This window comes from Halictus rubicundus, chromosome 1, assembly GCF_050948215.1.
Source record: "Halictus rubicundus isolate RS-2024b chromosome 1, iyHalRubi1_principal, whole genome shotgun sequence".
In the NCBI taxonomy this organism is placed as follows: domain Eukaryota; kingdom Metazoa; phylum Arthropoda; class Insecta; order Hymenoptera; family Halictidae; genus Halictus; species Halictus rubicundus.
The window spans coordinates 26,803,872-26,829,743 of record NC_135149.1 but is presented as its reverse complement, the minus strand read 5'-3'; the positions used below and the strand labels follow the sequence as shown (position 1 = coordinate 26,829,743).

General features: G+C 40.2%; 2 protein-coding genes across 4 annotated transcripts in view; one reads left to right on the top strand and one right to left on the bottom strand.

The window, feature by feature from the left end:
- Positions 1 to 25,872, top strand: part of Chb (CLIP-associating protein) — a 66,195-nt gene that overhangs the window by 18,424 nt on the left and 21,899 nt on the right. For all 3 annotated transcript variants that reach the window (XM_076796881.1, XM_076796874.1, XM_076796865.1), the window contains exons 2-5: positions 2,530 to 2,635; positions 5,150 to 5,321; positions 6,641 to 6,817; positions 8,138 to 8,214. In XM_076796881.1, coding sequence (XP_076652996.1) covers positions 2,530 to 2,635; positions 5,150 to 5,321; positions 6,641 to 6,817; positions 8,138 to 8,214 — 532 coding nt within the window. The remainder of the gene's footprint in view (positions 1 to 2,529; positions 2,636 to 5,149; positions 5,322 to 6,640; positions 6,818 to 8,137; positions 8,215 to 25,872) is intronic.
- Positions 8,225 to 10,922, bottom strand: LOC143359183 (uncharacterized). Its single transcript, XM_076796934.1, has 4 exons — positions 10,335 to 10,922; positions 9,815 to 9,989; positions 9,329 to 9,723; positions 8,225 to 9,083 (listed from the first exon to the last, which is right to left on the bottom strand). Exons 1-3 carry the CDS (start codon positions 10,457 to 10,459, stop codon positions 9,523 to 9,525), a joined length of 501 nt encoding a protein of 166 aa, XP_076653049.1. The 5' UTR covers positions 10,460 to 10,922; the 3' UTR covers positions 8,225 to 9,083; positions 9,329 to 9,522.

The following is a 25,872-nucleotide window of genomic DNA, read 5'->3' as shown; positions in this document are numbered from 1 at the left end:
TTTGTTTTTATTTTTAGAAGCGTCTTTGTTCAGTTTAATTTTCTTAAGGGGCTTGTAAACTTTCCTCGTTATTTTCGGAGCGCTTCTTGTACTTACCGCTGTTTAATTTTCACTTAATCTGATAATCTTTCTTTTTCTCGTTAATCCTCCGTTGCTCTTCCTCGTTTCCAGAAATTAATCTAGGCGAAAGACATTCAATTTACGCGAAAATCCACAGACGAATCGCGGGGCGTTAGGGGTTTAATTTAGTTAGAAAACGTGGCGAGATTTGTACATTAATTTTCAAATTGCTTTCAATGCTGAATTTAATTTAATTTGATAAAATACAATTATTCTATGAAGAACGTACAAAAAGAGTGCTTAGAGATTTTTTGTTTAAAAAAGTAGCTACCCTGTCACAAAATGTTTTAAAAAATACGGCGGGAGACTCGTACTGTAATTTTCAGATTTCCTGATATTTAAAATTTGAAGAATCAATTAGCAAAGAAGCTAAGCAAAGTTCAAAAGTCAATCGTTCCCAAGATATCCTTCAAATCGTGGAGTCACACGTTTAGTATTTAACAACCTATTGAAATTCAATTAAATCGAAGGATTGAAATATTTTTTAACACAACAATCTGCAAGTGATTTAACGTTGCTGTCTTAGGCGCCTCGCCCTGCCAATCTCTTCTAAAATTAAACCACGACGTGTATACAGACGACAATAGCCTTTAATGCAAAATTAAATCCTCGCGTATGCATGACGCCTACCTCCCACGAAAAATCGTGACGAGCATGAAACACCGGCAGCGAGCGTGTTAATTGATCCCTCGTCAGAGAAACCGCATAAGAGCCTTCTATGTCGAACAAATTACCCAGCACACCTCGATCGTCTCCTAGCTCTATGAGAGACTCAGAAACAACGTCCCCCTGAAGCGAACGAGGAAGAGTTCCTCGATAAAACTGTGTCCACACTGAAGCCACAACGAGCAACTTTCCAACACCCAACCCCTTTTTTTAATACAATTTTAAAATAATACGGTACCAAAAAAAAAAAAAAATACTTATGTACAATGGATCCAAAAAGTATTCGACACAAAAAGTGTTGTTCTAACGGGGAGACTCCCATCTTCAAATCTGTGGAAGATTGATTCACGGAAAACATTTTTTCATGTTTCTACAGAGTTTTCAATTTATAGCATTTTTGAGGAAAAATGGGTCTTCAGTTTCTCGTCTGCCACGTCGTGTAAAAATATCTTATAGGAAAATGAATAGGGCAGAGCGAAAGTAGAATTTCCGAGCTGTAAAATGAGTCCAAGTTTATTGCTGTACGATTGTTTTTTACGAAATTGCAACAGGTTAAATACCGTCAATTTAATGTTCGAACATTTTTCGGATCCACTGTGCATACCTCAGAGCTCATAGAATTGTTTCATTACTTTTGGTGTTTTGAGGAACACATTTACCGTGTTGAGAAAGAGTTGCATCTACAGTAATTTCTCTATATATGTCGCCAAGACCTGGACGATAAATGTCGCGGAATTAACCCCCCCCCCCCAACCGCGAGGTATACCCCGTGAGGGGCCAGTAAGTTAGGGACCTCGGACGCCGAGTGTAAACATAACACTGCTCGTGCACGTATATTCTGGTATAGTCTGTTATATTCTAGTATTTTCTAGTATATTCTGACATATTCTAGTATATTATGGCATTTTCTTGTATATTCTATTATATTCTGCTATATTCTGGTATATTCTGTTACATTCTAGTATATTCCGGTGTATACTGTTATATTCTAGTATATTCTGGTATATTCCGGTATATTTTGGTATATTCTGGCATATTCTACTATATTCTGGTATATTCTGGTAAATTCAAGTATATTCTGGTATATTATAGTATTTTCTGGTATATTCAAGAATATTCTAGTATATTCTGGAATTTTCTTGTATATTCTATTACATTCTGGTATATTCTAGTATATTTTGATATATTCTGGTCAATGCTGGAATATTCTGGTATATTGTAGTATATTCTGGTATATTCTGTTATATTCTAGTATTTTCTAGTATATTCTGACATATTCTAGTATATTCTGGTATATTCAAGAATATTCTAGTATATTCTGGCATTTTCTTCTATATTCTATTACATTCTGCTATATTCTGGAATATTCTGGTATATTCTGTTATATTCTAGTATATTCTGGTATATTCAAGAATATTCTAGTATATTCTGGTATATTCAGGTAAATTCTAGTATATTCTGGTAAATTCTAGTATATTCTAGTATATTCTGGTATATTCTGGTGTATTCTGGTATATTCTGGTATATTCTGGTGTATTCTGGTACATTCTGGAATATTCTAGTATATTGTAATATATTGTAGTATATTCTGCTATATTCTGGCATAATCGAAAAAGAAGAAAACAACAAAAAGTCTGCTATATGTAGCATGGGCACAGCTTAATGGTCTCCGCGGTCGATTCACAAAGCAGAACAAGAGCGAAAGAAAGAAAAAGAAGAAATAAAGTTTTGTTCTCGTTGCAGGTTGTTCAGAATGGTTTGGAGGTGCTCACGTTCCTGGCGGATCGAATGGGCCACGACTTCAAGCCCTACGTCTCCAGCATAATTCAGCCGACGATAGATCGACTAGGTAGGTGTCGCGAAACTTATTATTTTCTTTCCTGTAGCCGTTCGGCCCGTTTCGTTTCCGGCTTGTTCGTAAATTATTCTTAATAAAGGAAACTGTCGCGCAACCTCCGGCATCCTTCTGCGCCAGTTCGCCGCTCGCGGGAGCCTAGTTGTGAAACTGTTCGCTCGACGACCATACGCTCCGTCTCTCTGTAACTTTATCGCCGGCGATACCTGGCCCCGGTTCAGACTCCGATAAAAAAGAAAGCCACCTGGACTGCAGGATCGGAGACAATATCTCGCTGCCGAGGCGGTTTTCTGATACCGATTCCAGAGTAAAGATCTACTGTTCGATTCCAGGTCTCTTCGGGGTCTTTACACCCGCGTGGCCAACCTAAATACGTGAACGGTCCTGAAAATTTAATGGTAGAACTTCTATTTACGTGCTTGACAGCAGAACTACTGAACACCACACGTGACTAGCCTGCGGTGCTTCCTTGGACCGAGAAAGTTGCTTTTGTTCACGGTTTTTCGCGAGTTTTAGCGTAATCTATGCGCGAATAAATTAAGCAGCTTCCTTTTGCTTTCGACGCATCTCAGCGTTCAGATTTTTTCCTTACATTTTTATATTAAAATTATCAATCCTGTAGGGTGTAATTGTCTCCGAAAAATTGAAACTCTGTGTTAAAGTTGTTACAAAAATTGATGAAAGAAATATTGGGTACCTGGGTTTAGCAAGTATTAACAACGCTGTTCTTAAAAATATAGTTGAATTAGGAAATTGTGTCAACAGCTTCGAAAACTATTGAAAACGTTTGAGAACGCAATTTTTAGAATCATTTTTCTATTGCACTTTGTGTTGAGAAAAGTTTTGATATTTTTGCAATGTATTTGTGTAAATGCTGCTGCGAGGAGAACATAGTTATTGTTTTACAGTTAACCCGTTCGGTCCAAAAATTATACTGAAATAGTTGAGCTACGCAAACAATGCAGTTTCATATATTTTCAGTTTTTCATTGTTCATTTTTTCCAATTTACTATGAAAAGAACTCTGTACTTTCACAGAATATTGAAAGTTGAATCGGTTAATTGAACTTAAAATAGAAATATATTTAAAAAAATACGTATGCTCAGCAGCATTTAAACAGCCTTGAAGTATCTGGAACAAATGCGGCAGTAGAAAAATGACAATGACGTCATCCAGGACACAAAGGGTTCGGATGTCGAGGATGGATCTTTATATTCTGTGTATATTTGGCATCATTTTGATGAGGTTGGTCCAACTGCATCCAGCCACACACTTTACGACCGCGTACAGTAAAACAGTACGGTTTGTTGGCATCAGAATGATGTAAAATATTAATCTCCCGTGCAAATTATTTCAAAGAATTATTTCTTGCTGTCTGGGTCGTCAAAATCGATACTGTAGAATCGTCTTCAACTGTCTCGTCCTTGGCCCTATTTTAGAAGGGTAAGATGTTTTCATACTACAAAATTTTATGCGCTCGTAGCACGCAAAAATGATGGAAATATTATAGAATGTATAATTTCGAGTACCGTTAAATTGTATTTTTAATTTATTGAGATCATTCGCGAAAGAAATGGAATTTAAGCACAGTCCTGTAGAATTCCGCCTACAAAAATGGGAATTCGCAAGCAATTCCGCGGTCCACTTATTGCTCATTAAATCACTTGGTTTTGGAGCATTCTTCACAGACTGAGTGCTGGAAAAAATGTCACCCGATCCTGAATGAGAGCAATTAGACCGCGGAACTTTATGCGAACCTCCATTTTGCATAGATCATTTTACAAAAGCCGGAGTTTTTAAAAGACTCCTTACACAGCTCACTCTCTCAATCACACATATTTTCTTACATCGAATTTATGTAAATGTAAAATAAAATAATTTTCTGATAATTCCAATATAAATATCTATTCTACATAAAAAGAGAACTCGAAAATCCCCTTTAAAAAACAATCCCTCAAGAAACAATTAACTTACACTCTCAAGGGCAGCTAGAAAAATATATGTCTCCTGTAATTTTGACTATTTCCACTTCGCAAAAATCACACGTGTACTCCAAATGCCAGTAAATACGTGTGCAAAATTCCGATGCAAAAGATTCGATGGTTTTTCTGAAAAAAATTTCGAAAAATTCGCAAGCGCCGTGGATCGACTGAAGATCCCCGGGCCAGCAATAACTCGCAACAGCTGACAAACAAGCTGAAGAAATAAAGTTCGCAGGAGGCGATAAAGTCAGATGTAGACACCCTGTATGCGAAAACCGTATTTCAGCCGCTTCGGAGCGTCTTATCGGTTGAACTTCATCGCTCACTCGCCGAGAGCGCCGGATAAAATAAGCACGGAAGTCGAGCCGCATTCAACGCGACGCGATATTACGACCGAGATATAAATATACGGCGAAAACCGGTCTTTTCAGTTTTGTCCCCGGCAGCGTGATCTGCACGCGATCACGTGCGCGCGTGTCGCTGTAACCGCTTTAATTAGGTGACACGGTATTCTTTGTTCCCGCAGGAGACAGCAAGGATGCGACCCGGGAGAAGGCGCAGCTGGTGCTGCTCAAAATCATGGAGAAGGGCTGCATGTCGCCCCAACAACTCCTGGACAGACTGCGACCGTCTTTTGTTCATAAAAACGCCAAGCTCAGGGAAGAAGCTCTGATCCTGCTGACGACAACCTTGAACGAGTAAGGATCTGGACTCTGGTCTCGTGAAGCCTCCTCTCTGAACTGATCGAATTTTGCAATGGGACCTGGACCTTATTATGGATCGTATTTTGCAATGGGACAAGGGACCTTCTGGCAGAATTTACTGTATTCGGATGTTATTGATTTTTAACCCTCCCGTATTAAATTCCAATAAAATTAATGCCAAAGAAGGTCTAAATATCATAATTATCGGCCAAATTTGTAAGGGTTCGTTGTGATAGGAATTGGTCTTGAAAAATGTGAAGAGAATTCTGGATTTCTCAGCAAATATAAATAGAAGATTCCTGATAAGACAGTACATCAATAATACAACGAGAGTTGCTGGTACAAAGCTTTGATTCTTGTAGAAACATCAATATTAGAGATTTGCTGACCGCTGACTGTTCCTACTGGGATCAAACATATTTTATCTCTAAAATCGCTTTGAGAAAAGTGTAAGACAACACCACTATCAATATTTGTAAATGCCCGTCCAAGTGGAAGTAATCAGTAATAGACAAACACGTGTCTCCAGTAGCGAGCATGCAAACCTACTCCTTAAGTGCACAAGTGCTCCTTAAGTGCTTCCAAATAACAAATTCTCAAAACAAATCCTCAGCATATAAATTAAAAGACTCGTCCTGCAAAGATTTCTGCATACTAATTTAACACTGGAACTACAGGAAGGGTCAAATGATTTTTCCCTTTACACTTATAGAAATGATAAAAATATTGATACATATCATGTGTTACATGTTATGGTAAAATATTTTTTTACCAAATCAGACGCAAAAGTCTAAATATCTCGGTGAAAGGAAACATGACTAGACTGCGGATTTTATCCATTTATAACAAAAATAAGTAGATCAAGTGTAAAATAGAAAGAACATTTAAAGAATTAAAAAATGCAGTTGTATTATTTTCGTATGATTACAACTATTCAGAAAAGAAGTAAATGTTGATGTAGCTTCAGTGTCTTGCAATTAATGTAGCATAAAAATCCGCAGCCTAGCCGTAACTGAAAATGAAAAACCTGCTCAGATACATTAAGAAGCTGAGAATGAAATGCATAGATTGAGTTGTCACATTTGTAAGAGCATTAAGTCCACCATAATGGTTAAGATTATCTTCCAAGATTTGAATGGCCAAAGTATTCGAGACTTCTCAATCAGGTACGGGCAAAAAGTATCAGCGTATTACCGTTGTAATTCGATTGGAACAGAGGAGACGCTTCGTGCGTGCCAGACTAATGTCGCAAATTCCGTTGCAGGAAGAAAAAACATTTGATTCCGTAATTGCCACGATAAATCCTTTTTCAGGCATGGCGCGGACGAAATGATCCTGTCGGGCGTGATTCCAAGTATCGTGAAACTGCTCTCGGACCCATCCGAAAAAGTCCGGGAGACTGCGATGAACACGCTGGCAGACATCTACAGACACGTTGGCGAACGGCTGCGCGTGGACCTGCAGAGAAAACACAATGTACCGCAAGCTAAGTAAGTCAGGAGGGAGATCGGTTCATGGAAAACCTTCAAGAAAAAAATGAATTTCTACAAAACGGTGGCACATACCACTAAACTGCGGCTCCTGTGCTTCACCCTCGCTCGCTTCTCAGAAACAGTTGCACGAAAGTCCTAATCAATCTACAATCCTACTGTATCTTTTGTTCATAATCTCGTTTCTCAACGTCGAGTCACAATCCCAAAGAAACAAAAGATTTCACGGTATTCAAAATAAAAAATAGGTCATTTTTCACCTAAGGAGTGTATGAGAATTAAAACAGAGCTAAGGGATCATCAAAAGAAGAATTTTGATCTATTTTAAAATTTTTAAAGAATTTTCTAAATTGCAAAAAGAAATTTCTGACATTGCTGTATTTATTTGAATAATTAATAAATGTTAGAACAATTGTCATCAATTTTGATTTGTAAGTGATTGCAGTATTAAATCTTCCTTGCTTTCATCTACTTTCTGTAGTCACCGAGTTAACGTGTTAGTCAGAAATGTATTCTTTTGTCTTTATTGATGCTAAGCAGCTTCAGTCACATAGCCGTAGGTGCTACGAGGAAGTGTGTGTTATAGTTATCATAGTCGGTCAATTAGATCACGCCTCAACTTCGATGATATTGAATACGTCAGTAAGCGATGAAGTCATTCCAGTGGGTGTTCCCTAATTATTTTGAGCATTGTTCCAAGAGACACTCTAGAAGCATCACTTACACAACTGCTGGTCTCTTGTCCGGTCGTTCAGGTTTAATTGTTGAGCTATATACGTACTGCCTACCTAATTGCTAGGTTGAGGTATCATGTGCTTTAACTGTTGCCTCATTAGATGACAGTCCTCCTGCGCAAAGTAACGTTTACAAAGAGTGTAATGACAGAGTGATTTAGAAACGTGGAAAATCGGCAAAAACGACGTGAACGTTTAATTAAACAGCGGAAAAAAACCAATGTACAATTTATGTGACACAGAAGCTGCAATTCTTTCATTATCCGTGCTACGTTGTTATTGCGCTCTGCTGACGCTGCGATGTAATTAATTAAGATACGATATTTTCATTGATGTACGATTGAATTAATAACGTAGGAGGATGTTCTGTGCAATTATTTTTGAGGATAGTATGAGGGTTGAATTAAGTGTTATATGACAATAAGGGCTGTTCTCACCGCCCGAACGTAATTGATTGGCCAGTAGAAAAAGGTTCACGTGAAATATGTTATTTTAAAAATTGTATGGTGTAGTTTAGGTAAAGACCACCCCTTAACTGGTGATTCTACAAGAAGTTTACTATATGATGTTGCTGTTGTTGTTGCAGGCTGCTGTTGCTGATAGAGAAGTTCGACCAGCTGAAAGCAGCCGGCGACCTGCTGCCCCTGGCGATGTCCTCGGACGGTGAGTAGAACGAAGTTGCTTCAGGGACTGTTACACCACGAAATGAAGTCAGGAAAGTCGGAAAAAGCTTGCGGCACACGCGTGTCACCTCGCTCGCGGTAATGTTATTCAGTCTGTATCGTGCTGCCATCCATGAACACAATCGCGTGGCCGGTAAATGCCTTCGCATTCAAGAAGAGACCCGCCTTGTCTCTTTCTCTCTCTCTCTCTCTCTCTCTCTCTCTCTCTCTCTCACCTGGCGACCACGTTCTGCGGGCGCGCACGATGAATATTTAGCGAGGACCGCTTGTTCGCCAACGTGATAAGAATATTTACTTAACCGGCCACGGTAAAACACAACCAATTTGAATTTAATTACGCCGTCCGGCCACGTTCGACTCCCGACTTCTGGTTCAATTGTCCTGGTCGTCGATGATCATTCTTGCCGCCGGCTTTTTCCATCTTTCTTTTCGTCCCCTCTGTTCGCGAATAACGGCTCGCCACCGTTTCGCGAGATTGATCTCCCGTACAAATTTGGGCGCAATTAGGGGACCACTGTTTCTGCACGAAATTCGCCAATTGAGCCGCTCGGTTGGGAAAGAAACGGCAAAAACGGGCAATCGGGCCGGGGAACATCTTGAAATTCAGGTTGACCGGCGAGGTGTCTCCGAGCGATCGTCCCCGCAAACTTGTACCGGTCACACATTCGTGGAATTATTCATAGAGGCCGAAATTATGGGGCCCGACCGATTCTTATCTGATCCCATTAACGTTTCTTGCACTCTTTTTGCAGAGTATAATTAAGTGATTCGCGTACTATCCTGCTGAAATCCGTGTCTAAACCGTCCCAGACTGCCAGCGAGATTGCATAGTCCTGTTAACCCTTTGCACTCGGCGCTATTTTCAATCTGAAACTAAATTTTTCTTCCGTCTTACAATATATTCATTTTATTCATACGAAACTGATCCGATTTCTACATATAATATTTAAATGTTTAGTAATCTATTGAATACAAATTTTGTAATGTAACAAATATGTTGTAATATTTTCTGTAATTTCTTTGAAATAATGCCACAACAATTTCTAGTGGTGTTTCAGAGTCACCACTCGAGTGCAAAGGGTTAATACGTGTACCGGTCACACATTAGTTCAAATATTCGTAGAAACAGAAAATATGAAGGTAGATTAATTTTTATCGGATCCCATTTCTTTCCACAGTACAATCAAATTGTTGTCGTGTCCATGTTTGCACCACTGCAAACAAGACTGTACAGTTCTGTTTGTGTTTCTGAAAAAAACTTCAATTCAGAAGGCTAGATCAATTTTTGTCAAATAAGGATTTCTCCTTTTTTTTTCCACAGTACACCTAAGCGAGTCTCAAGTTCACGTCTGAGTCGTCTCAGACTACAAATGAGATTGTAAAGGACACCGAACACGCTCATGACCGTTGTATGAGTCAACGATTTGTGTTTATTTTTTCTCGCTGCGGACGAGATTAGAACAAAGCTGCTTGCTGTTGGAGATAGCCTCTTAAAATAATATAACAGGAGACTGTAGAAAGGTTGACAATGCAGGAATGTAAAGAGGAGGCATTGTGTGTCCTTATAAATAGACTATTACCTCCGTATATGTAACGCACAGCTTGGGAGTGTTGATGAACTTGTACATAGTAGTGGACACTATTCGGCACTGTCTCATTGGCCGGTGCCCTGCCTCTTGGCCACGCCCATAGCAGCGAGACACGCCTATCTTCAGGGTGGGGTGGGGATGGCGACGTGCTTGTAACGAGGGAACACTGGGGAATAGAAAATACAAGTGATTAGCCTGACTGAATTAATTTATATTTACACTATTAGGAGATATACCAGTTGCACGAAGATTTATTAAATTCTTTTAATTATTTTAGACTTAATCTCTTGGATTCTCTCACTGTTCATAAATAGATTACTCTATAGTTATAAATTATACTATCCTAGCTCAGTATTAATTATTATGTACCGAACAAATGAAAACTGGTATTATTTCGAAAACATAGTTCCTCCCTTAATTTTTATGGAACAACAGTTTATTGCGCAAGGGATTGCAGGACTTAAAAATGGCAAAGAGTAGAAAACGATGGAAATATTCAACGAAAACGAACCTCGTCACGATCGTCGCCCACAAATCCTGAAAAATCATGGTTCCCGAGGCACGGCGGAGCAAGTTTCGCGAATCCTGCCTCGCATTACCCAATCGGACTCGTGTCTTTTGATCGAAACGTTGCATAAGAGGAGTCCTGCACCGTCGCGATGTTTTCTTTTTTCCTTTTCGCGACCAGACAAAGATTGATTATACAATGGAATGCGTGTGCGCGCATCGTGAGTCATCGGGAATCTCGATTTACCCGTATTCCTTTCCTCCATCGACGAGCACCGTTTCTTCGATTTTACTCGTTGCCTCTTTGTTGATTCTTCGTTCTTTTTTTTTTTTTCTTTTTCCACCACTCGAACAGAACTAATATGCGAAGTATTCGATTGCCGGCGACACGTAATATTCGCAATCGAAATTCGAACAGGCCTACGGCAGTCTTACAATGTTACAAGGCCGCTCGTTTGGACGGAGACGTTGGTCCGGTATGAATTACAGACACCGTTTGAAACAATACACCCGGCCGATATTGCACCGCGCGCCGTCCACCTATCGGCCTATGTAATGTTATGTAATACCGCGGAGTAGATAACAAGGATTAGCGATCGCATTGTGTGCGCCACGCCGCACAGTGGGCAATTTCGACAAAATCGGATTCAAAATCAAGGAGCTTTCGATAGGAATCAGATAGAGCGATGAAATTTTTTTTTAATGAAAGCTGCAACTTTGTAGAATATGGGAAAAATAGAGAGATTGTGGTACGAACGTTTTTTAACCGCGAGAAAATTCGTTAAACGCGCGCAAATTCAAGAAAATTTTAGTTTCTCCAATACCACGAGCGGAAAACATTTTTTTTTAACATGCTATACATCCTTTCCCATAGACTTTTTCGCGCTGATTTCAAATCTGGTCTCAAAATTTGTCTGCGACCTCAGAATTTTGCAAAAAATAGATTTTTGTGACAGAAACTAATGAAGTCATTTTTTCGTTGACATGATTGGATGGTAGTAATCTCCCTATTTTTCCCATATTCTACAAAGTTGCAGCTTTCATTTAAAAAAAATGTCATCGTTCTACCTCATTTCTATCGAAAGTTCTTTGATTTTGAATCCTATTTTGTCCAAATTGCCGGAAGAAGCCGCGGGATAATTGTCTTCTAAATTCGGCCCTTGGAGCATACGAATTATTCTCAGTTCCCGAAAATCTGAAGTTCCTTAAGAATTTTCGGACAAATGCGTTTTATATTATACAAAATTAATTACAGTGATATTTGAAAGTTGCAAATTCTACTGTAGGGAGCATCGTTTCGTCACAGATTGAATTTAGGAATTCACAGGAGACGAAATTTTATTTGTTTGTCTGTCCAATGTATGTTCAAAATGATTATTTAAAAATTTTTAATATACCACGGTTTTAAGCCGGACTAAAAAGTATAAAATAATTTTTCCCAGCCCCGTACAGAAAATTTGTGATTGCGAATTTTTAATAGCTATGAAAATACTTGTAAAATTAAAAACGAAAAGTAGAGACAGAACCGTTCATATCATTCGCAGTGCAATAAAATTGTTAGTGCCTTAGGTGAACTATTTATGCGTTAATTATCTATTGCATGCGCCCCACGTTATTCGTTTTCAATGTTACAAGCATTTTCATAGCTATTCAAAATTCACAAATGTTCAGGACCATCTGTACGGTGTTAGGTCATAGGAAAAATTATTTTACACTTTCTAGTGCGCCTCAAAAACGTGGTATATTAACCCTTTGCACTCGAGTGGTGACTCTGAAGCACCACTAGAAATTGTTGTGGCATTATTTCAAAGAAATTAGAAAAAATATTACAAAAGATTTGTTACATTACAAAATTTGTATTTAATAGATTACTAAACATTTAAATATTATATGTAGAAATCGGATCAGTTTCGTATGAATAAAATGAAAATATTGTAAGACGTAAGAAAAATTTAGTTTTAGATTGAAAATAGCGCCGAGTGCAAAGGGTTAAAAACTTTTTTTTATTTAAATCATTATTCTCTGCTTTTCGGTCTTGTGTCGTCATGCAGTTCTGAGCTGTGTTCAAAGTTTCAAGTCTCTGGCTCATCGGGAAGTTAGTGTAAAATCGATCGCAAAATTTTTCCCGGACAAACAGACAGACAATGGTAAAATCCTGCACCAGAAATTCCATTCGAATCAATTTCTGAGTCACCTCCTCAGCCCCTTTCAATGGATCGTTTAATCAAAACGATATCCGCGTCGCTCTTCAACGTCCCGGCTTCGAATTAAGATACGATCTTACGTAAATAATTTGCATCTTAATGTCACATTGAAGAAGGTAGGTCACGGAACAATAGGCCCGCTGCGACGTGCGAATATTTGTCCGGCGTTGTCCTCGTTCCATATTTTCAAACAGTAACCGAAAGAAAGAAAAAGAAAATAAATCACACACACCAATTCGGTTTCGAATTTAACGAAACGCCGCGAAACTTTCCGTGTTCCCTTTCGGATGCGATGTTCCTTTGATGTTCCCGCGGGTGAAAGTGTTCCGCCACGATATCTAGTGTCCTGGAATGCGAAAAATCCGGTAGCAAACACACACACGCGCGCACACATACACATACGGGGAGCGGGGAAAAAAAAAAAAGAACGAGCGGAATACAAAGATAGGAAACGATGAACCTTTTCGGTTCCGCGTATCAAATTCGCAAGTCGCATTTCAGAACGCGGCACGGTTCCTTCGTTCGGCGTTCGTGCACGCACGCTGATCACGATTAGGTCATGCATGGGCTTGGCAGAAGGAATTACGGCTCTTCGCATGATTTCAGGTATATTAATAGAACGCCAAATTACCGTGAACAACTAACGACCATCTTCCGCGTCTACCTTCGACTCTTTTCCTGTTGAAAGTTCCTTCGAACGGATCATCCTTCGCGAGACTATGCTCAATTTATTGCGCCCGTTCTTCCTCGTACAGCTCGACAAAAGTTGTATCTCATCATTGGCCTGATTAATAATTAGACCACGGATTTTACGCGTTTATAGCAGAAGTAGGCGAGCGAAGCACAGACTAGCAAAAATATTATCAGGACCTTGAATAAGTTCTCGCTGTTTCTTTTACAAAATAAAAGCTTTATTTAAATTATAAGGAACAAAAACATTTCATTCAAAGTATTGCCCATCACTAGCGACCACTCTCTCCCATCTTTCTGGCAGTATATGAATTCCGCCTCGGAAAAACGACATGTCTTTTGAGGCTATCCAAGAATCGATCCATTTTTTAGCTTCTTCGTGAGAATGAAAGCGCTGGTCAGGTAGGCCATGTGCCATCGAACGGAATAGGTGAAAATCAGAAGGGGCTATGTCAGGTGAATACGGCGGGTGGGGTAGAACTTCCCATTGAAGCGTTTCCAGGTAGGTTTTCACTGGTTTTGCAACACGAGGCCGAGCGTTGTCATGTAGCAAAATCACTTTGTCGTGTCTCTGCTCGTATAGCGGCCGTTTTTCTTTTAAGGCTCGACTTAAACGCATCGATTGAAGTCGATAGCGCTTCCCCGTGATAGTCTCATTCGGTTTGAGCAGCTCATAATAAATTACACCCTGCTGATCCCACCAAATACAGAGAAGAAGCTTCGAACCATGGATATTTGGTTTTGCAGACTATGTTGATGCATGGCCGGGCTTACCCCACGATTTTCTACGCTTTGGATTATCGTAGTGTATCCACTTTTCATCGCCAGTCACGATGCGGTGCAAAAAACATTTTCTTTTCTGCCGTTGAAGCAGTAGTTCACACGTGAGAAAACGCCGTTCGACGTCTCTCGACTTCAATTCATACGGTACCCAATGTTCTTGCTTCTGGATCATTCCTAAAACTTTTAAACGTTCTGAAACAGTTGACTCATCTACTTGTAATGTTTTTCCAAGTTCTGCTAGCGTCTGACATCGGTCTTGATCGAGTAATTCCTCCAACTTTTCGTCTTCAAATTTTTTCGGTGCGCCAGAACGTTCATTATCCTCAAGTTCAAAATCATTATTTTTGAAGCGTCGAAACCAGTCTCTGCATGTCGTATCCGACAAAGCATTGTCACCATAAGTCTCAACAAGAATTCTATGTGCTTCAGCTGCAGATTTCTTTTGAATAAAGTAGTGCAATAAAATTCCCCGCAAATACACTTTATTTGGCACAAGAGTAGACATTTTCAGAACTAAGAAAAAATTGCTTTGTTTACACTAAAGTGAACTACCATACACTGAAATTTAAGGTTAGATACACTACTACCTTGCATTTGTGTTACCATTCGAAATTCCACGAACGGGGTACTGCTACTGCCATTTTTGAAGAAACAGCGAGAACTTATTCAAGGTCCTGATAGAATTTGAAAGCATATTTTCAACCTGTCCAGATTATTAAGATGTCTATTTAAAACGTGCGTTGCTAATGAGACAGAAACTTTTTATTTTGTATGAACATCCGCAGTCTATTAGTAATCAACATCGTTTTATTTCTCTTTGACGTATAAACATTTTTTAACGCTTCAAACACTTTTGAAATTTAAAAGTACACTACCGCTCAGAAGTATCCGGACACTCCGCGGTGGATACCTCCTCGTATTTAATTTTAGCGTATTATTGGTAAGTTCCACATACGTAATTTTTAATTTAAAACGTTAGATGTTTCATAAGAAACTAATAAAAGTCGACGATAATTTCATGCAACGCTAATACATGTTTCGCAAGTGTCCGGATACTTTTGAGCGGTAGTGTACCAATACCTATACTATCTACTATCCTATATCTCGTTAAACAAATAACAATTTCCACAGAGAAAAATTAATTTTCCATTCAATACCGAATTTAGAAGAAACTGTTCCCAGCTTTGTTTCTTTCAATCCGCTATCCAGGAAAACGGTTTTATTAATGAAGCAATCGCAGCCCCGTAATCACTGAAGCGTACGCTTCAACGGAACACCGAATTAGCGACCTTCGACGATAATTTTCATTCACGATTCCAGCGATGTCGGAGCGTTTAGGCCCGGACTCTTTCCTCGCGGATCCATGTCGTGAATTCTTTGTCGGTTTCGTGGAATCTCCGCACAACAGGCCGACGGTGTATCCTTGTGCACACGACACGGAAAGGTTGAACGTACACTGAAGCAAACGAAAAATTTGCATAAGCCTTCGTTCTCGCTCTCTCTTCCCCTGTGACCCGCCACGGGACTCGTGTTTGTCAGAGGTTCGCGTTGAATCGCGATTACACTATCCGATTTCTCTGGCGCTTAACGGTGCCGTGCATTATTCAGCCGTGGATTTTCTGCAAACCAGTCCATAACTCCCTTAAGGGCTCGCTCGGACGGCCTATCCACCGTGGATCCATGGGAAACCACGAGTCCCGCGAAAACCTGCCTCCTGATCGGCCAAGAAATTTCTCGGGCTAATTTTACTCTTTAGATCTATTAACACTCACGATTTTACAGTACTTTATGGAAACGACAACAGTGCATTTAATCGGAATTTCTGAATTATTCAAGGAACAAGGAATGCAGCTTTATTATTTCAGTAATCTTCGATAAGGCCAATTTAAAATCCGCCATTTTGACCGGTCCCGTATGTCTAGTGTTAATTTAATTTAAGATGCGTCAGATTGGCGAGATTAACTCCTTGTACAATAATATTGAGTCAGACTCGTGATGAAATTTCAAACAGAATTTTCTAAATATTTATATTATTAATTCCCTTTAAATTGAAGTGAAATTTTATTTTATCGCAGTCCATATTTAGCCATTACAGGACACGTTGTTTTACGATAAATATAAATTTTCTATTTTCTCTAGTAGATTATACGCATCCAAGAAGTTCTAATCATTGTTAAGGGGTTAAAGGGGTTAAAGTTGATTGATTACTTCTTCAGGATCTGTGAAGATGTATATGTATGTAGATCTAGGCTTCGTATGGGTTCTACAATTACCCAAAATTTAAAAGTTTCTTAAATTGAAAGTTTATCTGATTAATTGGAGTCGAAGTTTTACAACTTCTTGCCATTTTAATTTGAATTAAACAATTTTCAAAACCTCGGCCTAGCCACTTCCTTCTTCAAGGTCTTCAATTCCTGTTCCTTCGGGATCAACGAAGATGAAGGTCTCCTAAAATGAGATGAATGAAGATCTCAGAATCCTCTTTTCGGGATTTAGCACTCCCCCGAAATCGGGATCGACATTTCCAAAGATCTTCATTATCAAGGCGGGCTCATTTAAATCCTCCTATTTCCACGGGATCAGTGTCAATATTCAGGATCAGTGTCAATTTCCACGGATCCTAGGAGCAGTTTCAGGACTCTATAGTTCTTCCACCCCGAGTTAGAACTTTCTACGACGGACATGTTCATCGACAGTTTAGAATAGATCAGTCCACAGCTTGGCTCGGAGGAATTTAGGTCTCGTTTGTTCTATCAATCTTCTCTCTAGAAGATCAATACCGGATTGCGGCTCTTCGACACGTCCTCTAAGACTTCCGCAGCACCGGAGGATCTTACGATCCCCATTCAGGCTTCTCGGAGATAACCCTGCCAAAAGAAAAGACTATCCCCTAACTGTCTCCGCCAATACATCAGCTCAGTCGAGCGGTACTCGATCATGCTCGCGGCCAGAAGCCTCGATTGCTGCGATCCGCTTAACCAGGGCCGCATTTATGTTTCCATAGGCTGCAAACACTATCGTATTCCCTTCTTCTATTTAAAAGAAAAAATGTTTGTAATTCCGCAATCCCGTATTTGTAACTTTTGTAGGCGGGGATGTAACAATCATGTTGACATATTTTTCTTCATTTTGATATTCTTTCTTCCAGTCATTTCTATAATCATGTGGAATTTCTTTTCCTACATTCGTTTTTGAATGAGCTCCAGATATAATATCTAAAGTATCTAATAAGGCTAATAATAAATTATTTTGCAATTAAGCAAATGCATGGGGGTGACCGACTTTCAATCTTTCACAAAAATTACAAGGCTGCAAAAATTGAGGTTTAAGAATTTTCTGAAAAATAATCTTCGCGAATTCCTTGAATTTTATTATACCAGACAGTTCGCCAAATATTTCATTTAACAAATTCGGTACCAAATATAACTGTCTCATTTCAAGTTCCATGCTTTTTTAAATAAATTATTAACCCCTTGCTGTAAGATTATCCTCAATAATTTCCTAGAAAAGGAACGAAAATGAATATTTCTTGCATGCTTATATACTTTAATTCAATCTCAAATCCTGTCCTACAAGAAAGGCACAATATCCATATCTGGGAGGATGTTAATGCAATTTTCAATTTTTGCAGGCAAATTTTAGGAAAGCGGAAACAAATGAAATTTAGTTTTCAACAGTAGTGGCCCTTGTAGATCTGAAATAAATAAAAATCGTACTAAATTCTGTGGAATTTTATATTACAGTATTTTCTAAAAATTTTCAGTAAAGATCCACAGTCTACTCAGTATTATAGAGGAAGGGGTTGAACGTAAAAAGTTCGCCTATATCCACGTTTCTATTTAACATCGTGGTTTACGCGACATCTCGGCGAGTCCAGGATTAACGTCGACGGGGCAGGATCGACGAAGATCTCGCTGGATCGGGATTAGAGGCGAGCCAAGGCGGCCCTGGTTGTCTTACGTTTTTCGCCGGCAAACACGATCGGAATCTCGATAGGTGTATTTCTGCAACGCACACCGGTTTTCCAGCGACACGCCGGGATTATTCGCCGGTGCCCCGTTCACCGATCGATCGAAATTAGCACCCACACCGCCGTTAGATCGGTGCTCGATCGCGTTGTTGCTCGGCGGCGACCTTACCCTGAGGACAGCGGTGTCCCGGGACGCGTGTGTACACGTGCGCCGCACGAAGTGAAAGGTGTGCTGCAGGGTGGCGACGCAAGATTTATACTGATGCGGTGCAACCGCACCAAACACCGTTTCTCTCTCTGCTACCCGCGATCGGAGATATTAGACAGGGAATAACGCTATGCCGAGATGCCCTTTTTATCCGCGCGACAGGGGCCGCGACTCTCGCTGACATTCCGCTCTCGCTGCGCGTTTGTGACAAAAGGTCTGAGACACCGTCGCCTCTTAAAGTTTACCGAGCGCGCACGGTTAACGAGTCGCGGCTCGCAACGGTGCACCGTTCAATTTACGGGAAGTCTGCACGGTTAAATTTACGGCATTGCCCCCCCCCTCCTCCTCCTCCTCCTCCAATACTGTCTAAGCGAAGCTACCCCGGTAGACAAGGATCGAGGATTCTCCTGTACAATGCATGTGCAACGCCACGACTGGGAAAAGTAAAAGTGAATTAAAGAAAATCAAAGAAAAAGTACCAGTGGATTGTTGAGATCCTCCTAAGAACATAGCGTTCTTGGTTCGCGTTATTATCAGTCGGTGTGTTTCCTGTTTCGTCCCGTTTCGTTTGCATAAATGCACTGGCACGTGTGTCGTCTACACTTGCGTCGCAAACCGCTTAAGTCTGTCGATGAAGTAGAATTTCGTTTTCTGCATTTCCGTACAGTGAGAAATTGTATTCTGTTATCGTCTAGTCTTATTTGTGTGTCCAACTTAATCGTTAAACTTTAAGGGATTGTTTAATTTTCAAAGTGAAAATTAAATTCAAAGTGAATTGTAAGAGAAAAAAAAAATTCAATAAAAGAATTCTCTTCTCTTATAATTCTATCAAGATGAAAGGAATATTATAGCGTCCTTAAATTCTTCCGATGTCTTACTATTTCCGCATTTCACCTACTCCTTATTGTCGCAAATGCGCAAAACCTGCAGTTTGAAATCGATCGTTTCCATCACAAACAAACGCTACAAGCAAACTGGACATTTATGTAAACTCTTGAGTATCTATCTATAAAAAATTCTGAAAACTTTACAGCGATTTCTCCATATATGTCGCCAAGGCCTGGATGATAAACGTACCGGTGGATTGTTGAGATCCTTCCGATTAAAATGAGCCCAAACGCGACATAAGTCGAACTAGTTTCGTAGACTTATAACAGTGCATTGTATTAGTCCTAATTTTTGCAGGTGAAGTACCAAGTCCAGTAAAGAAGAAAATTATTTCTCATAAAATGGCAATTAAAAGCAAAAAATTTTCGAATTTATATCAAGCATAAGAATGTTACTATCGCTTAAAAATAGTTTGAATTAGTAACATTTGGTAGCTTGGGCTTCACACTCTACAAAACGTGAAATAGTTTGCAAGAGAAGAACACTTTGAGTGTCAAGATTTCCCGGGATATAAACAATAATTTGAACCAACAAAATGAAATAAATCTGCAGTGCTCACTTTCAACGGCTGAATTCATGTTATTATGAATATAAAAATCTGTCACAACAGCCAGATAATCACAACACACGTTCTGATACCTAATACAGTGATTTCTCTATATTTGTCGCCAAGGTCAGGATGATAAACGTCGCCGTATTATCCCCACTACCGCCCGAGACCTCGGACGCCAAGGACTGTAAACATAACACGGCTCGGATCTGGCCCACTATGCGCCACCCCTACTACAGTGACTTCCCGTTATAAGTCAGTGCAAGCTTCGCGGTTGAAAGTCATTGGAACTACCCACATCGTCGTACGTTTATGACTAGACTGCGGATCTTTATGCATTTCTCGGTTCCGAAAATTTTCAAAAAATGCTATAATATAAAATTCCACAGGATTTCGTACGATTTTTATTTATTTCAGATCTATAAAGGTCAATACTACTGAAAATTAGAATTGTTTCCACTTTCCTAAAATTTGCCGACAAAGATTGAAAATTGCATAAACATCCGCAGTCTATTTATGACATAGAGACGGATAGTGACATTTGCGTTCCCAGCGTGCACCGTGTACTTCAAATGCAACGTTCGCCGGGAACCTCAGATTTCGTCTAAGTGTCTCTCGCCAGAACCGCGCGACTGACTTATAGCGGGAATTCACTGTACCGCGCTCCGAACGCACGAATGTGAAATTGAAATAATAGTAGTTCTGGTGAGAGGACCGGAAGGATAATGTTTCGATTAGCCTACGAAAAATGTCCAACACGCGTTCATCCTCCGGTTGGAAGAAGTCCAGTGATTGCATATTAACTCTTCGAGGCACACGCTTTTAAAGAAAATAAAAACCTTAGTTGTACAGAATTTTGCGAATTCACTGCGTCACACAATGCATCAATCACGGCAGTTTTGATCTGCATAAATGTGTTTTTCACTTATTTACGCATTCACCATCGGTGCATAGCATTGCCAACTGAATGAAAAACTGTAAATAAAAGATTAAACTGTACGACCACGAGTAACTTCAACTTTTCGAGGTGGGTTAAAATATATATCCCACCGTGCATAAAAAGCTAAGCAAAAGGTGGGATAGTTTTTAACCCACCTAGCACCAAAGAGTTAAAAACGCGAGGTTCAGCCCCGGGCTAGCAAACTCGTAGGTTCAGCCACCTCGACGGTGTCTTCCATCTTTGTTCAGTTGATCGCGGCCGGATTCTGCCGTCAGCCTCCTTCCCACGACGCGTTGATTATTCACTCGCGCATTCTTGGTGGTAGAGAGACTTCCTAGGCTGAATCTGCATAAAGTCGGAGGATACGGTCCCGTATGCTTTGAGGAACGCACGTCGTCGACTTCCTCGTCGCGAGATCGCACGATAGTTAGGTAGAGCCGTCTTGCTTTTACCGCGGCTCTCTGGACGATATTCTTCAACCGCAGAACATCCTTGTAGAACTGTTTCGAATGGTTTAAGGTTCTTCGGGGATCATCCCCTAGAAATAGGGCAGATTCGAAATCTTCTCAGTGAAAGATCCGCGAGTCTCTTTGAGATGTTGTTCAATCGTTTCCATCGGGAAATGGGAGCACCTCTTCAAATCTTGAGTGTCAAAGACTTTCATCCCCTGAAAGAAAGTTCTGGTCAACCAGAGTTGTGCAGAATTACTGTTGAATTACTCCGGGAATTATAATACAAAGTATATTACAAAGTAATTGAATCACATCGTAATTCAGAAAAATTTAAATAAATTTTTAGTGTTCACACACTATGACGTGTACATCCGAGTATGCGTAACATGTTTCGTACAAATTACTGTACGGTTTTTATTGTTCTATGATGGTTGGAAGAATAGACGGGAAAAAAGCAAAGATATATATAGAAACGATGCGAGGTTGAGTTCAATACCGGGCGATTACGAAAAATTTAAATTCACATCGTAATTCAGTCATATTATAACTTATAATTCAGATCTCCATTCGATTCAATTACAATGTAATTCGTAATTGCAGTTGGAGTACAATTATAAAATTCCTTGTAATTAAATTGCATAAAATAGCGTCACTCGTTGCATAAACAGCACATAAGTACATGAAAGAAAAACGTAAAAATATACCGCACTTCTTCAAAGTTCTCGGCTATAATTTCGAGAGCTGTACTTTAATTATAGTGTACTTCAATTACAAATCTGATTAAAATAATTAGTAATTGGATTAAGTGAAAGGTTTGAGTTATGTGATTCAGATACGACGTAGTTGAATTACTATATAATCTAAATACAATGTAATTCAATTGTGTAATTAAATTACAATGCAACTGAGCTAGCACAACTCAGTGGTCAACTTCCTCCATTGGAGATTATTTCAGAGGCAAATTAGCCAATCTTATAATTCGAAAATTCCAAGTACAGTGAGTTCTCGATATTTGTCAACAACACAGGTCTTGCCAGTGTCATGTATCGTCCAGGAGACGTAACCGAGCCGTGTTATGTTTACACTCCTCGGCGTCCGAGGTCTCTCGAGCTTCGTGGCTCGCGGGGTATATCCCGCGGTAGTGGGGGTAATTCCGCGACGTTTATCACCCAGGTCCTGGCGACATATATATAGAAAGATCACTGTACTTCGATTTGAACAGACAATTTTTATTTTATTTCGTTTCAATTTAGAGCTTCTCGGAATCTTTTAAAAGAATTCGTTCGAAATTCTCAGTACAAATTCCTAGCACAAACTTTCTAACACACCCTCAACTTCCAACCAGACATTCAAGAATTGGGCTCGGTTTACAATATCCTACAATTACAACAAAATAAAACTATCTTATCCACGCATTCTCTCTCTTCCTTTCTCTGACATTCTCACATAAAACACATACAAATGTCTCTTACAAATGTCTCTACAAATGTCTCTCACGACTTTTCACTGCGGCAGAGTCGCGGAGAGAAAATGATGACCTCGGAAGGAGGATCGGCAGAAAACGGGGAACCGCCGAGCGTTTTCATTTTCATTTCGCGCGTGTCGGGCCAGTGAGAAGAACCGGGCTTTAGAAACCGGGTACGAGCGGCGAATAAATTACGGATAGAAAACGCTCGGCGGCGGCGGCGATTCCTTCAGAAAATCGTACGCAGCGTCGTCCGTCATTCGTCGGTGAAAGTCCGGGCCGTTATTTATTGTTCCCGAGGATCGAGACCGCTTCCGATTTCCCATCGACGGGGTTCTGAGCAAGTTCGAGAGGAGCGCTCGCCGTCTGGTTTCAGCGTCCCAACGGAATTCCCGATGGTTTTTCTCGCGCGGCGACGATGAAAGGGAGCCGATCGAAAACGGGGGAATGCCGATTCCACGGATCGGTCATTAAATGTTGCTCAAAGAGGAATCGCCCACGCGGCTCGAACGAGACTTCGAAGGCGATAATGGTACCCTCTCCGCCTTGCGCAAGAACGAACGCGAGTACGCGACGCTTAGGCGAGCGTATTATCGCGCGGCAGCGAGCTTTTATCGGCCGAGTTGTTAATCGAGGGTCAAGCCAACAATTATGGGCTCGTTAGAGTGATTTGGTCACCTTGTTCTCCGCCGGCGAGAGGATTTATTCGATTCGCGGGATCGTTCGATTCTGTGATCGATTATTTCGCGTGCCTATCGGGGTCAGAGACGTTGATGGTGTTTTTTTTTTTTTTTTAATTAGTTAGAAATTGAGGTTCCTGAAGACGTTAGCAGGTTTGTAGAAGTGTTAGGAATCGGTTCTGAGAATTTTCAAAGAGTTCTTCTGCGAGGTTCTTCGAAAATAAATTAACACGTTGAACACTACCGGTGATCATCGGTGACCGGCGCTGTGGAATTACTTAAAAATAGTTATCATAAAATTAATACCACTGAATATCTATTTATTCGTGCCGTTATAAACTGTAGTGTAAAATGAGAGCTTCATTATCAAGTAACTAACAATTCTTATTAACCCTTTGCACTCGGCGCTATTTTCATTCTAAAACTAAATTTTTCTTCCGTCTTGGAATATTTTAATTCTATTCATACGAAACTGATCCGATTTCCACATATAATATTTAAACGTTTAGCGATCTATTAAATGCAAATTTTGTAATGTAACAAATATTTTGTAATATTTGTTGCAATTTCTTTGAAATAATGCCACAATAATTTCTAGCGGTGCTTCAGAGTCACCACTCGAGTGCAAAGGGTTAATAACATCGGCTACTACGATTAGGCAAAGCTCATAAAATTCATGTGGCAGTCAAAGTGTTAATTTGTAAAAAGAGTTGTCGACTTCGGAACAGTCGAGGGAATATTTTATAGAGCATCTATGATCCTGAGGATCCATGATCCTGAAGATCCAGCTTGAACTGTTTCTGCGGTGTCAGCGTTCCAGCTCTAGAGACACTTATGGTCGGTGGCATGCATAGTTATGGCGACCCATGCTCCAGATACCGATGTGGGTCATAGATTTTTCTCCGAGATCCCGAAAAAACCGGAAACTCGGTCGATCGGATCGCCACGCGTTTCCCCCCTGCGGGACACAGATTTATGATCGCGTGCGTGCCGGGAATATTGGTAATTACCGGGGCAATTAACATGCACCGTGGACCGAGTGGGTCGGACGGTACGTCTTTTCGAATCGGGGAATTTCAACGCCTTAAGGTCGATGCACATCTCACCGGCCCGGCCGGCCGGCTCAAAATTATAACCCTGGTTTTGGCCCTAGCGTTTACTGGCGGCAACCGTGTCAGGCTTTGGAACCGAATTTCTTCTCTGGCCTCTCGACCCTTTCCAGATGGCCTTTCGAGAGCGCGTTGACAGTTCCCTGCTGTGCGTGGCACAAAAAAAAAATGTTTTTAGGGGCTCCACAGCTCCTTAGGTAATCTATCCGTACCTCTCCTTTACAACACCATGGAAATAGGAAACGTTCCTGGCACTTACAATTAGTGAAACAGCATCGCACATCCTTATACAGGGTGGTCCACACAATTGTTTCAAGTCATAACTCCGTTATTATTGCATTTACGAAAAAATGATAAAGGAGAAAGATAAATGGTTCGAAGAGCACTACATCTGTAGGCCTTTAAATTTTTTTTAGATGCTGCAGTGCATGTGCAATTAACAATTGCATCATTTCTTTAAATAGAATAGATTCTTCCTTTCATTCTACGTAAAAAATGATTAGGGTACCATGGCAAAAAAATTATTAGATCTCGAGATATTTTCAAAAAATGTCTTTATTGAAGAAGATACTCAAACACTTCATAACTATGTTGTAAAGGTAAACACCCTTTCGACATTGTTATCATAACAGAAACCGATTTGTACGAGTGAGCATTTTATAATTCAGTAGCAAGTCACGTATCGTAACTCGAGTACGAAAACTAAGATTTTGAAAAAGTGTAGCTGTATTTCACTAAATACAAGAAAATGTATGACATTTTTTGAAAATATCTCGAGATCTAATAATTTTTCACATTCAACATGTGTTTTTGATTCACAAGAAAAATTACCTGCCTATTTAAAATACGACAGATGTTCCCCTCAAACCCAACAAATGGTAGCTCGAACCTATAGCTCCGAAAGGGAGTACCGTATTATTAATTATTCTGGTAGCTTTTTCCTAATAACGCTCAAATTCCTTAACAAAGTATTCCCCATCTATTACCACGAGGGACTCTGAAATGTTCTAGTTAACAGCTTTTGAAATAAATAATGACGAATTGTTTCACCGCACAGATTGTCAGATGATATTCTTTCTTTTTCGTTAGCGTGGTAATAAATTGTTATTTCGTTTGTTACAACGTTCAAATTCCTTAACAAGATCTATTACCACGAGGAACTCAGAAAAGTTCTGGTTGATAGTTTTTTAAATAAATACAGCATGTTCATTCTGTCTTCGTACTGCCACGCTACGAGCCGGCCGGCTAGCCTGCGAACATTCTCGTCGAGAATGCTAGCCGGCTAGCCGGCCGGCTCTAGCATTGGGCAGCGAACCCCTGGGGTTCTGGTAGCAGAGGACACGCTGTGCCTTTGTTCCGAGCCTCTCGAACCCTCTGTAATAGCTGTCCCGGACCCCAAAATGCTTATAAACGGGGAAAAAACGGCCGGTCGGCCGGCCGGTGAGATGTGCATCGACCTTTAAGCGGTGTCTCCGACAGCTCGAGAAACGATTCGAACGTCGCATAGCGTTCTTGGTTCACGTTATTATTAGTCCGTGTGTTTCCTGTTTCGTCCCGTTTCATTTGCATAAATGCACATGCACGTGTGTCGTCTACACTTGCG